Raw genomic sequence first — 16,062 nt, 5'->3', positions numbered from 1 at the left:
GGGGCTATCGAAATATCATCTGCTACTGTCACCTGAGAGAAGCATAGGAGGTTAAACTAACGACGAGTTTCGTATTTCCCCGATGGAGAAATAGCATGACAGTTGTGTTTGCATTAGGATGACATGAATAAACTAGCAAGGAATGAGAGATATAGCATGCCAAAGAGGGTGCAAATTGACCTTATGATACAAGGACGGGGCAAAGAAAAGAGAAGAACGAACGAGATTCGTCAGTTTTCTTTGCAGACATTTGAACATGCCATTACAAGGTAAAACAAGTAGTGTCCAACACATTCGATGACAGAAAATGGAGAGCGAGACCTTCAAAGGTACAAACAAAGAGTAGTAAACGAGTCATGAAACAGAATATTAGTACAACTCAAGTTCCACATGTAAGAGGGCAGTCCCGATGCATCTGTTTCTTTTTGGATGCGTCTAAAACATGTTGCAACCGTCAGAAACTTTTTAAGGGACAAAGGGGGAACGAGACTGGAAATGTTTTATCAGGATCTGAACTGGTCTGTCATTGCAGTAATTATCTCTGATAATTTCCCATACCCCAGGCGAGATTATAAATTCCAGGATTTCTTCACATGAAAAATCATGTATCTATTAGATATGTGAGCAAATTATTTTCTTACTCGACTCCTTGTCACTTCCTGAGCGAGAGGAACTCAAAGCTCCGGAAAGTGTCCTCACGAGTGCCTCTAGCAGCTGCGGCACGGGTCTGGGATGATTTGATCTCATACCCTGGTTGCACTCTTTGAGTCGAAGTCAGACGGCCACCACTAGAGAGTAATCGGCCCGAGCGACCTTCAGAAGGTTCTCCAGAGGAACTTGGCCTGCTATTTGAGATAATGGCTTTTCTTGAGGTGCTTCCATATCGAGAAGAACTGCGCCCTTTTTCTGGCTCAGGTGGCTGAAAATGAATTGACAGTCTAGGTAAGGATTTTAAATACAAGCGACGGAACTTACTGCACAGCTAAATGACTGGAAAAAAAGACTTTATTTTCTGCTGCTTTTATTCTTGTTCAGAAGTGGAAATTAAGGGCCTCAACTGCAATACTAAAATTTAAAACTTATAGAATCATACCCCAAAATGCTTCAAAATATGAAAGACATTTGGAAGCACGAAGCAATCTACAAGAAGAGAAACAAAGACAACTTGTCTTGATGGACAACACTCTGCTATATTTGGGTTTGTAAGAGAAGAAAGGATCTCCAGCCTGAATCAATACAAACTAGGACAAAAGGTAGCTTGCAAAAAACTATAAAAGTAAATGCTGAAAAGTCCTGGGCACCAAGGGAATAAAGCTACCTTATCCAACAAGACTGAGTGACAACATTTAAGTTCCAACAGAAAAATGCAATTATAAGTATTTAGGTAGGGACTTACATTATCCAAGGTCTTGTTTCTGGAAGTATCATGTAGACTAGAACCAGTGACCCTTTTTGTTGAAAATGCTTCAACTGCACCTGAGAATCTTTCCCGAATCTCTTTTCCAACTGAATGTAAGTATTGCAAAACAAGAATTAACCACCAAAGGAATTGTGAAAAACAAACCTAAGAAGAAATTATCCAGCAGGGGGGAGTATAAAGTTACAAAAGTCAAAATCATTGTAGGCGTCTATATAAGGTACAAGTCCGTCTAAATTGAAGTAAAGGCATGTTCTAACCCATATCCAAGCTAGTGATTAGCATTCACAATCCCAAATGTGTATGACAGTAAAATTCTAAGAACAATCATAACTTGGGGTTTCAATAAACCTGGCACCAAAACTAATCCATTTTTGTGTATAGAAAGCATACCTGAGACCCTTTCTGCTGGTCTTTCTGCGGATGGTCCGGCATGACCAGGTTTCCCACTAGAATGCTGAAAAAGAGGCAAAAATTTTAAGGCATAACATTCTCTCCTTTCCCCCTCTGAAACTCATGTCCACAAGTTAAAACACTCACCCGTCCTCTAGAGCTGGCACCAATCTGAGGGTACTTCAAAACAGTCCAGTCAAAAACATAGTCAAACTGATAACCTGCAGCAGCAGCAACATCAAAAATTCAAAGATTAGAGAGATACCAGCAAAATAACTTGACAAGAGCAACTGCTAGTATTTTACCTTCTCGAATAAATAAGTCACGAAACAGCCTCTTCAAATATGAATAGTCTGGTTTGTCTTCAAATCGCAGTGACCGGCAGTAGTGGAAGTATGATACAAATTCAGAGGGGTGTGACTTACAAAGCATCTGTTACACAATATGGATTTACATCACCGAGTAGAAACATGAATAAAATGTATATCAGAGACCAAAATTACCCTGCAGTTTTCAAAATTGGGCTATGATCTAGTGCCCAAGACCATATTCAGTGAGAAAATGTGCACGCACCGTGATTACATACTCTAACTTTACAAACAGTACAAATGACACATTCACATTTGGTGCAAACATTAAACTATTATTCACATGAAGAATATTGGGCTGTGCTAGTTGATGCTTAACAAGAAGCATCCAGCCTAGTCTGGATCCAACACATGCAGTAATACTAATAGTTCATGCTTGATTGTGCCTACTAACTGCATCTATATAAACTTTGGAAGTAGCCTAATAAGCCTGTTTGAGATTGTGGTAACGGTTGCGGTTCAAAGTGTTTTTTACTTAGAAATGCATCAAAATAATATTTTCTTTTATTTTTTAAAAATCATTTTTGATATCAGCACATCAAAACAATCTGAAAACATAAAATTTTTTTAGCAAAAAACAAAATTCAAAATTCGAGGGAACACAATCCCAAACAAGGCCATAACCAAATACTTCATGGGGTCCCTTGCAAAATAACTGCATTAATGATGTTCTCCATTATAATAAGGAATACATGGCAAATTACCTCAATAGGGGTTGAAACTTTCTTTTCGCTGATCTTATCATATTTTTGCTTCTTTGTGCCAGCCTTTAATCCTTGCCATGGAAGACTGAAGCAAAGAAATTGAATAAAATTAGTAGGCAAAAATTACTATTCAACATCAAGGAGGACATACCACTCACTCTCCCACACATAAATGATAAAAAAAGAGTATGAATTCAAGTGCTTGGCTACTATATAATCAACCTGCCCCTTAAGAAATACATAAGCACGTAACCAAGGGATTCCAAATCATCCCGTCTGCTTTGTTCTGCAAGTAGAGAAATAATAATTCCATCACTAATGCATAAATAAATCTAAGTATCAGATAGTGAGTACCTGTTAGTTGGAAAATCATTATGAGAAAAAAGATGACTTACCAACTCCAAGGTGAGTGTTGACACTTGCATAGCGAGCTGTGCCTGTAAGGTTCTTGTTCTCCCTACAATGGAAAAACCTTGTAAGTTTCATAATGATATCATTTTCCTACACTTGCTGTAAACAATACAAATTAGGAAAAATAGATAGAGAGAAGCATGAACAAATACGAGAGATGTGACCACAAGAAGTAGAATAATCATCACACACATGAGAGAGGTATGCAGGCTCTTTACATGTCACTTTGTTTTTTCTGTAAATTATTGCATTTATCTATTTCTAAACAGGGAGAGATTGCATAAAAACTGGGGCAACAAATTTGCAAGAAGCAGAAAAGATCTAGTGGCAAAAGAATCAATGATGTTTTAGTGAAAATAAACTTAGATCGAGCTGTACGAGATTTTATATAATACAATTTATCTTCAAGTACACAAATGTGATTATCCATGACTAAAAACCATAGTTAATGGAAAAGGAAGAACATTAGACACACAAAACAATTCACTTAACTCATCATCAAATCCAAAAGCTGCCACGAGGTCCATGCCATGACCAAAAATAACTTAAATAGGGTTGTTTTTATTTCCAATAGATAACACTCTCATTATTAGATATGTGACTGTCTTTGGGACTCTAAGGAGTTGGATCAAAGTTGTATGTGCCATAAAACCACGCTTCAACATTAAGTTCCTCAAATCTTAACTTTCAGTCTGGTTCACTGCCATGAGCATGACATTACCTATGCATAAATCTAAATAAAGCTCGAGTTTTAATGCATAGAAAAGGAGGTAAACTTGCTGAGTTCATCATTCTATTCCTAATATGAGCAAATATTGCAGTGATAATCATGCCTGGTGGAGTTTGCTGCTTTCTTATGAAACAGAAAATCTCACGGGTAAAACTAGTCTCCAACCTCTTCCAATCATTAAATCTTAACTTTCAGTCTGGCTCACTGCCATGAGTATGACATTATCTTTGCATAAATCTAAATAAACCTTGAATTTTAATGCATAGAAAAGGAGGTAAATTTACTGAGTTCATCATTCTATTCCTAATATGAGCACATATTGAAGTGATAATCATGCCTGGTGGAGTGAAACAGAATCTTATGGCTAAATATAGTCTCCAACCTCTTCTAGTCGCCACTATTCATAGGTAATGAGAAGTTAACTGTCGTGTCTAAATGGATGACTCGCGAGCCAATGAAAAACACAACAGATCATCTCAATATTTACAATAAATCTGAACTTCATGCACCATGAGGCAAACATAAAAAAGAAAAATTTACCTGTATGGAATGTGCTTGTGGGTCTGAAGATCTCTATACTTCTTTGCAAGACCAAAATCAATGACATAAACCTGTATTACATGATCCCAAAAAATTGCAAATGTAAAAACAGAAAAAAGCTGGAACCTATAACAACAATTGGATGATGCCATCTCCTTCACATAATATACATAATAACCAATAAATACAAAATGCAAAAAAACAAGTTAACATATGCTCTAGTTTACTATGGTGGCTAACAAGAACCATGTAGGAATAAGTACCTGATTTGCTTTGCGGCCTAGGCCCATCAAAAAGTTGTCAGGCTTTATATCACGGTGAAGGAAACCTCTTGAATGCATGTATTCAACTCTGTTAATCTGAAGAGACAGGAAATGAGAGGAAAATTTTATCTACAGTGTAAGATATATTCATGAACAAAAAAACAATCAAATGTACTTACTAGTTGATCTGCAAGCATCAGCACTGTTTTCAACGTGAATTTCCTGTTGCAGTAGTTGAATAAATCTTCCAAACTTGGCCCAAGAAGGTCAATGACCATGACGTTGTAATCAATCTCAACTCCGAACCACTTGAGATGGGGAATTCCAGCTTCATTAAAGGAAAAACAATTAAATTATTATAAGAAACTCAATGCTTATAATATGTCCCCTCCATGTACTCTGAAGTAAACTTCTAGCAAATACTGGGGGCACAGCCTTAACATGAAGTTGCATTCATAAAGCTAAAAGGTGCATCTTAAAAAGAATAACATAATCCAAAAGTATAAAAAAAAAAAACACCCAGCAGCAGATATTACAAATTTGTATTTGCTTGTTTATGTCTGAGCTTTTTTGTTGTTGTTGTGTGTGTGTGTGAAAGAGAGAGAGTGAGAGAGAGACGTACTCCCTCCTTGAAGAAGCATATACAACTTTGACTCGTAATGAAGCTGTGGATGCTTGGTCTTTACAGATTCCTGAAATTTGGAATAATTAAGGGTCAAGAATCGCAAGGAATATTGGAGAGAATAAGTACTCAAATAAATATTCTCGTGCAAAACAAACTCTTACAGGGAAAATAAAGGAATACAAGACTTGTTTTCACATCAATCACGCAGTTAACAATAACGTAATTTGTATTGCGCAGCACGGCATTTGAATAAGGATCAGATAATTAATCATAAAAAGCTCAATAAAGATACAGATCCGTGTTCCTACTTTCCTTCACTAAGATAAGTGCAGGCTTCATCATTGAAAAGCAACAAACATGAGAGGGGTCTAGCTCTGTGCACTTATTGCAACAAACATGAGAGGGGTCTAGCTTTGTGCACTTCTTGTGATCGATGAATCTGTCTTATCAACAAAATAGACAACTCTCTTTATCCAAATGCATGTGGCGCTCCATCACTATCTACAACAGTTCTAAATCATGTAGAAGTAAACAGCCCTAATCTAAATCTAAATCAATGGCTGCTTCAGTAATAAAATTTGACATCTCAAATACTCCTGCGCAATAAAAGGGGAGTATCATACAGGTTGATAAACGTGATTACAGCAAAGTAAACCAAGCACAAAACCTAACCTACAAACACCATCCATCATGTTATACATTGCAAGAAATCATAACACAATCATGCAGAAAAAACCCTAATTTTTTACCAAAAAATTAGATGAATAATAAATACGCAGCTAAAAAAACCACTCCTCTCCTTCAAAATCCAAAACATCAAAACATAAATGAATAATCCTTTTAGAAAATACCAGTTTAACAGCAACTTCCTCTCCAGTTTGCACATTTACACCTAACCAAAAAGAAAAACAAATCAAATCACCACAAAAAACACAAACTTTTAGACCCAAAAAAAAACATAAAAGGTAAAAAAAGCAGCTAAAAAAACGCTATACCCAGAAAGAGTTCTCCAAAAGATCCACTGCCAATCTTCCTCCCAAGCTTAAACTTGCCACCAACCATATGGTCAATCTTCGATTTTTCCATTCTTCCCTCAAGCCCTCGAAAGCTCTGGGCTTTCTAAATTTACCTAGATGGATTTGTGCTCTCCCTTTCTCCTATGCGCAAAACCCAACACCCACAGATTCACCAGATTGACACGAAAACTCAAAATTAAACAAAATCGAGAGAAGAATCAAGTAATCATAAAACAAGTAAAAAAAACATATCACATCCTTAGATTGTGTTAACAAAAAAGAATCAACTAATTAAAAGAAAATTTTAAACCCAGATTTTTATTTTTTTAAGGAAGATCAAATCAAGCTACATTGACCTGACATGGAAAATCCAAAATATACTGAAAACAAAATTGGACGATGCAGATCGAGAAAACTTGATTTGAGATTATCAAAAGGAAAAGGAAAAATTTTGGAGAAAATCCGGCGACGTGTTTGGGTTTATGTCTGAGAGAGAAAATGCGAGGAAGGAGGAAGGAGAAGACGAAGAACGGATAGAACTTTTAGGCATGTAAAAATAAGGTTTTATTGGTTACCTGGAGTTATTTATTTAATTATTATTATTTTAGAAATTATGACTACTTTGATTTTATTTTTTTTAAAGGGAAGCGAGACCTTCTCTTGATGATCTGCCGTCTAAACTAACAGGTCGGTTTGGTTTGGGTTGGGTTGGGTGGTTGTTTCGGTTCGGTTTGGGCTGTCAGCCTCCGCCTTTTCTTTTGGTGCAGAAAACGTGCCTACCTTTCTTTCTTTCTATCTCTTCCTTTTTTTTAATTTTTTTATTATTACTTTAATTTTTTTTGTTAGGTATGCTTTGGAGTATGTCCTATTATGAGTTTGTTATTTTAATACAAGATGTTTTTTTAAAAAAACTCTTTATTTTAAAATATATTAAAATAATTTAATGCATGATTTTTTTAAAAAAAAATTACTTGAAAATATATTAAAATAATTTATTTTTATATCACACATCAAAACTATAAAAAAAACACTAAAAAAATATTTTTTTGATATTTTTTCAAGTTAAATATATTTTTAAAATACAACAAAAAAATAAAAATTATCATTCTCTCATACACTTAGACGTCGTTGTTCTTTTATAAACTGTAATTTTTCATTTTAAGAATTTAATTATGTCCCATTTTTTCTATAATATTCGTGTCCGAACGTTTATCCTTGACTAGTGCTAGGAAAGGGAACTCTCGAGTGCTTTTCCTTTAGATCATATCCATTCCTATTCGAGTGCCACGTGGAAGTCAATCTATAAATCCTGACTAGGCAAGCCATGCCAGATCGAATCCACTCACGGCCTCGAGTCGAGAAAAAAGAAACCACGAAGCTGGAATCACATTATTTATTAGTATCACTACTGCTCAGTGGATTCTCTTTATTTAGAAAGAAAAAAATAAATCCGGTGCATGCTTAGCTAAAAAAAAAAGGAAAAATTACCATGATAATTCTTTAATTTAGTTGTTTTTGTTTTTATTATTTATGTTTTGAAAAATTCCAATTTATATATTTGATGAGTGTAAAATAAACTAGATTGTAATATGATTTATGATATAAATTATTATGCGCGTGAAAGTTTAGGAAGTAAATTAGAATTTTTAAATATATGAAGAATAAATATAAAAATAAATAAATTATAAAATAGTTAAGTGTGCTAATTTGATTAAAAAAAAAAGACCTGTCTTTTGTCTGGGCAATGTTTTCCATCGACGCCACGTTCTGCTAAGCACAACATCTTCGTACAATTCTTTGTTCCGATAAAATTAATGAGCAGTAATCCAACCTGTCAGTGGATTATACCTGGAGGATTAGAATAATATTTTATTTTAAAATATAAAAGTAATTGTGGTTTTTTAAACAAATATTTTTTTATAAACATATTAAAATAATAATTTTTGAATTTTTAAAAATTATTTTTGATATTAATACATTAAAATAATTTTAAAATATTAAAAATATATATTAGTTTTAAAAAAATAAATATTTTTAAAAAAATTTAAAAAATGTTTTTGAAATACAAAATAAAAGGAAAGTAAAATATTCGTAGGTATTCTCGATTTAGTTTAATTTCCATGAAGCATCCATGAACTTTTCTCAACGCCTTTTGTTGACTTTTTTTTTTTATATATAGGGTAAAATTATACAGCATTTCATGTAAAGTGGGAGACAACATTATTAAACTCGGTTAAACACGGTAAGCTGGGGTTGAGTTTTAAAAGTATCCTTTTACAATAGAATTTTCTTTAACTTAATTATATCCAGGGAGTTTTTATATTTTTATTTAGGTTTTTTTTATTATCATATTAGTGGAGGGACAATTTTATAATTGTAAAAATATAAATATTATTAAAAAAAATAATTGATATATACATTGCACGCATTAGCGCTTGTGTTGTGACCTCGTTATTAGAGTGGCACGTGCGATATTGCTCAGCATCCAGACACTGATTTCAAGAGTAGCGTTTCAAGCCCTCTCAACGACTTCTTCATTTTCATGCGGCACGTGTGAGTGTAATAGATAGAACTTTGGTTTGAAGTTAATGGCATTTTTCTTTTCTTTTTTCTCTTTGATTTTCACACGTAAACATTCAAATTTTCAAACAGCTCTTCAATTTATTTTTTCTTTGGATTTTGCCCCTATTCTCTTGATTGGTGTTTATTTTATTGGAAGTAGTTTTAAAAATTGATTTTTTTTTCCAATTTAATCCTCCTTCTTTTATTATGTTTTTTTATTATTATTAAATTGGTTAAGAATTTAGTTTATTGATTTGGCCAAAGTCTAGGATTTTGTAGGTTTAGAATATTAATCCGGGTTTAGAACATTAGCCTAGGCTTGCTTTTTTTTTTTTTGCTGATCTAATGTTTTTTCAGTTTTATTATTCAACAGTTATTTAATATAAATTGGGTTTCATTATTTTTTTTGTGCTTTTTATATGTATTTTCTCTGATTTAAAAAATAACCTGAATTATCTCAAGTCTTTTTATTCATCGTTTTTTTTTAAAATTCAGTCTTTATAAAAATAATTTATTTTTTAATTATCAATCTTTCATATTTATTAACACAAATAATTTTTAATTTATTTAATTAGATTTATACATAAGCATTTTGATTTTTGATTGGAACTCTTCTTGTGGCCAAAAACATGTTAAAGAAGTTTACATATTTGTTTTTTTTTTTCCTGAAAAATAAAATTATCGAACCCATTGCAAAGCAACGTAAAAGACTTCACCACGTGTCCATGTTGATTCCTAACCGGATGCACTGTAACTTGTAACTATCTTTCTATGGTTTATTCATTGCATCTGGGCCTCTTTAGATGTGACGAGATACATTTGATCTTTATAATTCAAAAGCCACATGCACCCGGAGAATCCTAAGCTCCAAAAACACTATTACTGCTCAGCCCTTCAATCCAATTGTTTTTAGACCTTCTATTGTGTTTTAAAAATATTTTTTAAAAAAATTATATATTTTTTTATTTTTTTTTAAATTAATATTTTTTTAATGTTTTCAAATCATTTTAATGTGTTAATGTCAAAAATAATTTTTAAATATAAAAAATATTATTTTAATACATTTTCTGAATAAAAAACATTTTAAAAAATAATTACAACCACACTCTTCCATACATTGTTAACAATTAAAATTTCACCTACAATTACACCTAATTTAGTTTTACAAGTTGGTTTGAAATCTGACTTACTCATTTTAACCTAAATTAGTTATAAAAAAGATTAATATAAACTTGATTCAGTTTGTTAACTCTACGTGTTAGTTTTCAATTCAGTCAAAATTTGATTTTTTTTTTAAAATAATATTATTTTAATTTAAAAAAATTAAAATGAAATTATAGATAAACTTAGATCAATTTATCTAAATCATGACCTGAAATTTAAATCGATTAATGGGTCGAGTTAGGTTTAATTGCTATAATTTCACCTGTTAGATGTTTGACTTCCATGGTTTGGTAAATGGTTAACTTCTCATGCACCATCCAGGTTTGAATCTTAAAAAAATGCCTTCTTTTTAATGAACATATATCATTTTGAATTAATAGCATAATATTTAAGATTCGATTCAAAACGATTTAATCTTAATGAAATATATATATATATATATATATATATATATATATATATGTGTGTGTGTGTGTGTGTGTGTGTGTGTGTGTGTGTGTGTGTGTGTGTGTGGGGAAGGATAATTTAATTAAAAATCACCAATTAACTTTTTGGGGACAAAACACATACTGATTATATTTAACCAAAGGGTTAAAATTTTGGATTTAATAAATTAAGAGGGTGACGGTAAATCAAAATAAAGTCTGCTAGAAAGAAATGTATATATTGCTTTACATCATTTGTTTTTGTGTTTGGAATTATGTTTTAGTAAGAGTTTTACTATTTTGAAAAAAATATTTTTTAATATTTTTTAATATTTTTCAATAATTTTAATATGTTAATATTAAAAATAAAATAAAAAATATTCTCAAATAAATAATACTTTAAAATACACTACAATACAAATCATGCAATTTGATAGCAAATAATGTGTAGCCAGAAATCAGATCAATCAGCTTCTGTGATACAGAACAGACAAGTTAGCTTTTTTGATGGACAATTATGTACAGCTAGCGTTAGCTTAGGTGCTTGGATTCGAAAAGTATATACCCTTGTAATCAAGGGCCATGTCCTTCAACATAATTTCTACAGTTGGATTACATGAAGATAGGTAGCATTTAATTTGAATCCCACAAGCAATTAACATATTAATCCCAGTTTAATTAATAAAAAACACAAAAGAAAAATAATGAAAACATTGGAATTAATTATTAATTAGAGGCTATCTCTAGAAGCACGTGAAGTCCAAGCAGATGCAGTGAACAAGCCAGTATCCTTCCAACCCAGCCTCAATGTTCCATCTCCTTGTACAAGGTTATAGCCATGGGCGGGAGGGAACATGTTCAATATAAGCTGTGCTTGAGCCATGGAGTTTCCACTCATTGGCACCTGCAAGAACGAGCTTCTAGCTAGCTCACTCCTCCACTGCCTGAACTTGTCCTCGCCGCTTCTTGCCGGCCCTCCTATTGCCAATATATTGTTGATTTCTCTGTAGAGAAGGCAATGCTCTATGCGGTGCCTGCCAGGATCATCGCAAGGCAAATATGCACCGAGGGAATCAAACAATGTCGAGTAGTAATGCAGAGAGCCTACGAAACGGTCCAAGAAAGATCCGCCATGGGAGATGTCTTGCTCAACTAGAGTGATCACTCTCGGGGCCAATGCTTCAAGTAGTCTCAATGTCTTCCAATCAGGTCCCGTGGCGTCATAGAGGGTATGCTGTAGCCAATGCACGGCTACTGTTTCACCTATCCCGAGTGGCACCATCGCCGCGTCAATTTCTCCAAATTTCTTTGCAATTGGGTGGAATTGAAACGACATTCCAAGTCGCTTTGTGAAATTGGAAAGTTGTCTCCCAGTCTCCGCTAAGAGTTCCATTGATGTGCCCATGCCGGTCATCCGAACTTGGGGTGGACCGCCAGTTCTGGTGGCTAGGATGTGAAATAAGGCCGGCCATTGCAAGCCTTGCATGATATCGAGGTCAATTATGTGAACCCTATCGCAGCGATGAAAAGCTTCTAGGATTGATTGGTTGGAGGTGAAGTGAGCAAATTTGATGAAAGGAGAGGCATTGTTGAAGACTTGGAAGGCGCCATGAATGCTCCCGTGGTTGATTAACGGAGAGCAAATACCTAGCCATGAGTTAAGAACCCTACTACCCATGGCCTTGGAAAAATAAGCCACAACCCTTTCGGCACAAGAAGGGCGGTAAGGAGAAGCCATCTGAGTCAGCTCAAGCAACATTCTATGAGCTTCACCAAGATTATCGACTGATATAGCAACAGCACACTCCAAAAGAAGGGTTATTAAGCTCAAACCATTTTCATCTATCCTACTGATCATGCTTGGTCTGGTGCTCCCTTCTTTTTCAGAAATGTCTGTTTGGTGTCCTCCAAGCTCATGGCTCCATTGGAGCTCTTCCCCATCTCCATCAAAATAGCTTCTCCTCATGTATTTCCTTGGCCTAAACTCGCCCAAGAGTGACGAGACAATATCGTCGCCCCCATAGTCGACCGTTGTTGTGTCTGTTTGCAAGCTTTCATCATGAGTTGCTATATCCGGCAAGTCATGATCAATGAGCTGCTTGGTTACATGTTCAACCCACTCGGAGAGCTCAGTATTCCTCTCCAAGTTTACGCATCGATTTTCAATCACCGCAGTCTTTGGAAAGGGGTTCGAAATTGGAGCTGGGAACCCTACGGAGGCACAGTCCCACGTTTCACGGGGCTGTACCATATCAAGAGCCCCATGAACCACTTCGTATGCTCCCTTCATCATTCAATATATAATTAGCTGCTATATAAGCTTAAACTTCAGGCTATATGAACTAGAGAGAAGGGGGTCAGAGGGACAGTGGAGATGGAGGGAGGGTGTAAAGGAGAGATGGAGTCCATTTTTAAAGGGGAAAGCTTCGGCAAAGCTGGTGTGATGACCAAAGAAATGGTCCATGACAGTAATTTAATATATACAACAGGATGGCCGGCGTAGTCAGACATACAGATAAAGTTAAGTAATTAGATGCCAAAAACACGTCGGTTTGGTAGTGATTTCTTCATTATTATATAAATTAATTAATCAGATTTCTAAGAGTATTATACAAGTAATGAAAATTAACCTTAAATTTAAGATCAAGACTTGTGGATATATAGCAAATTAATTATTTAGTGGATTAGAAGCTGGAGTGCAAGTCATGAGAAGGGAATCGAGAATTAATCAATCAATATGTTGATTTAATCTTTAATGGAGAGACAGCCTTGTCGCTCTGACATGGATGTGCACGTGTGAGTTCTTATCAAGCTACAACCCCATGAAACCACTTTCTTGTGCCAAAATGACAGTTAGATACATAGAAAAAAGTGTACTTGATTGATTGCTATCAAAGAATGCTATTATATATCGACACAGGGGAAGAGTGATCATCAAGCCCAGATGATCAAGTATTTTTAGTTTCTACTGTTGAACCACTTAGCTGTTTCTCTGATTTTTTTTATGAACTTTTTTTGAACCTTTTCTTCTAGTTCTTTGTTTTTGTTGTAGCAGACCAGCAGTACTGGTTTCTTTATTTTTTTTTTGTTTTCTCTTCCTCTGTGTTTTCTAAGTTTGTTCCTTATTTTTTTCTTGTGTGGTCATGCCTTTATATATTGCTTCGGTTATTAGTTGTATGGTCTTTTTAATGTATTTTTAATGATTATCCCAAAAAAATATGTTTTGAGTCAAAATATATATTTTTGTATAATTTATAAGCTAAAAAAAAAAATTCTCCAATCAAGATTTCAAAAATATATTGTTCACATAGTAGCTATCTTTTATTTTTCAGTGTTAATAATATAGTTGGGTTTGCGATAACAGATGATTCTAAACAATCATATACGAATCTATTATAACCATACGAGAATTTATCTAAGATAAATTACATAAATAACTTAACATATCTATTTATAAATAAGGGAGACATGTTTAGGTTCAAGAAGATGCCTGATTGTATTAGATTAAAATAATAGCTCAAAAAAATTATAATTTTTTATTCAATTATTAGATTAGGTTTAAATTTTTACAAGAATTTTTAAATATATATTTTTTTAAAATAATAGCTATGTAATTACTGCCTAGATATAAAAAATCTCTTCCCAGCTAGCCAGCTAGATTCATGTCTTGGATTGTTAACAACGTACGAGCAGCATCCAGCAACATGCGACATCCATCGATATATGCATGCGTACATACAGAAGTATGGCTCCCAAGGTTTCTGGTTGTAGATACCAATCATATGTGCCATGTCTTTCACTTTCGATCCAAAATAATTAATTTGTTTATTCCTCCATGCCCATTGCTTAACGTAATGGTTTGGCCAAAAGTTTAATTTAATTATGCACTATGTTTATAGGTATCAATGTATATATGTGTGGATTAATGCAATATTGCTTAATTAATTAATTATATAGTTAACAAAGTATAGAAATTATCAATGGCCAATCAAAACAAACCAGTAGTTATGGACAGGTATTATGTCAGTGATTATTATTAAAAATATAGATGGAATAATTCTATCGATAAAATTCTTGTTAGGAAATTTTTTTTTGGACATTTCATTGTCTGTAAGACAGTCGATGTTTGTTTTTTTTATTTTTGATGGAATAACCGATGAAATAGAAAATTACTGACAATTAATATTTCAATGGATGGATTCTATCTATTAAAATTTTATTGATGAATTGTCTTATACCAACAGAATGAATCTATCTGTAAAATTATTTAAAGGTGTAGTGTTAATTCAAATAGAATCTGTAAGGGGTCAAAACCTCAAAACTTGATAATCAAACGGTTGGTCAATCATTCTTGACCTGCTAGGTACAAGAGTTTTGTATGCTTAAAACCCTAACACACTCAACAAGAAATTGCTTTCCACGTTAAACAAGCACTGCAATATATATATATATATATAGCTTACGTACCTTCTCTGAATTAGTTCCAGTTGCCAGATAAAATTTTTTAATTCCCCTAAGTAACTTCATTTTCACAAGCCAAATTATCCCAGATTTTGTCTACTTGCCTTGCCAGTTAAGTTAATGTGTGTGATCAGAAACATGTACATGCATGCATCCATGTCTTGTTTCAACCCCTTTGTAAGTAGAAACGAAGGAAGGTTTGTTTATTTTCATGTCTTTTGAAGGCTCCTAACTTGCTAAAGAAAAGATGGAGAAATTATCTGCCGGGATTAATGGCCAATCAAAACGTTGAAACTGTCTGCAAAAGTGACCCGTCAAAACGTCAATGTTGGCTCAAGAATTAATTAATTAATCATGCATGTTAATTATATATTAGAGGGCCCAAACTAGATTAAAGTTGAGTAATTAGTGTAGTTGATGTGATAAATGATGTCGACATTGGATTCCAAATGGGCATTAACACGATCACAGATGGCATTGTAGTGTCTCTATATCCATCATACCCATTTAGAGGTTTTAATTTTTTAGTATTGTTATAATTGTTTTTTAAAATATTTTTTATTTATAAATATATTAAAATAATATTTTTTTATTTTAATAAAATTATTTTTGATACAGTATATCTAAATTATTTAAAAACATTAAAAAATATTAATTTAAAATAAATAAAAAATTTAAAACTTTTTAAAATATTTTTAAAACATAAAAACAATAATAATAATAATGTCATGTCATGAGGTAAGCAATGAGCTGGCAATAGTTTGGTTGTGGAGCTTGGACATGGATTCGTCAATCGTAGTGTATCAATGTCGATGGAGATATATAGAATTATATTATCGTAAATAGTCTTCTATTCATTAAATAAATTACCCTATGGGGTAAGGTTTTGGGGGTATTAATTGTCACGTAGAGGACACAGCGATGCACTTGGAATTTACCGTTACCTTAAACTCTAGAACAATTCAATGTGACAGACAGTGCCT

At 33.4% G+C, this 16,062-nt stretch overlaps 2 protein-coding genes across 3 annotated transcripts; both read right to left on the bottom strand.

The window, feature by feature from the left end:
* Positions 1 to 211: 211 nt before the first annotated feature.
* Positions 212 to 7,044, bottom strand: LOC118062148 (casein kinase 1-like protein 6). Of its 2 annotated transcripts, XM_035075844.2 has the most exons (14): positions 6,447 to 7,044; positions 6,303 to 6,343; positions 5,449 to 5,518; positions 5,006 to 5,154; positions 4,827 to 4,922; positions 4,564 to 4,634; positions 3,278 to 3,339; positions 3,105 to 3,168; positions 2,883 to 2,967; positions 2,116 to 2,242; positions 1,958 to 2,031; positions 1,811 to 1,874; positions 1,397 to 1,506; positions 212 to 919 (listed from the first exon to the last, which is right to left on the bottom strand). In XM_035075844.2, the coding sequence occupies exons 1-14, from the start codon at positions 6,535 to 6,537 to the stop codon at positions 653 to 655; spliced, it is 1,371 nt and encodes a 456-aa protein (XP_034931735.1). In that variant the 5' UTR covers positions 6,538 to 7,044; the 3' UTR covers positions 212 to 652. The 2 variants fall into 2 exon arrangements, with proteins under 2 accessions (XP_034931735.1, XP_073265301.1); XM_073409200.1 differs by lacking the exon at positions 6,303 to 6,343 and having other exon boundaries at positions 299 to 919; positions 6,447 to 7,042.
* Positions 7,045 to 11,167: 4,123 nt separating this feature from the next.
* Positions 11,168 to 13,049, bottom strand: LOC118062150 (scarecrow-like protein 23). The gene has a single exon (XM_035075847.2). It carries the CDS (start codon positions 12,909 to 12,911, stop codon positions 11,349 to 11,351), a length of 1,563 nt encoding a protein of 520 aa, XP_034931738.1. The 5' UTR covers positions 12,912 to 13,049; the 3' UTR covers positions 11,168 to 11,348.
* Between the last annotated feature and the right edge of the window lie 3,013 nt (positions 13,050 to 16,062).

This window comes from Populus alba, chromosome 5, assembly GCF_005239225.2.
Source record: "Populus alba chromosome 5, ASM523922v2, whole genome shotgun sequence".
NCBI lineage: Eukaryota > Viridiplantae > Streptophyta > Magnoliopsida > Malpighiales > Salicaceae > Populus > Populus alba.
The sequence above is the reverse complement of the archived record's forward strand: the minus strand, read 5'-3'. Positions and strand labels throughout refer to the sequence as shown.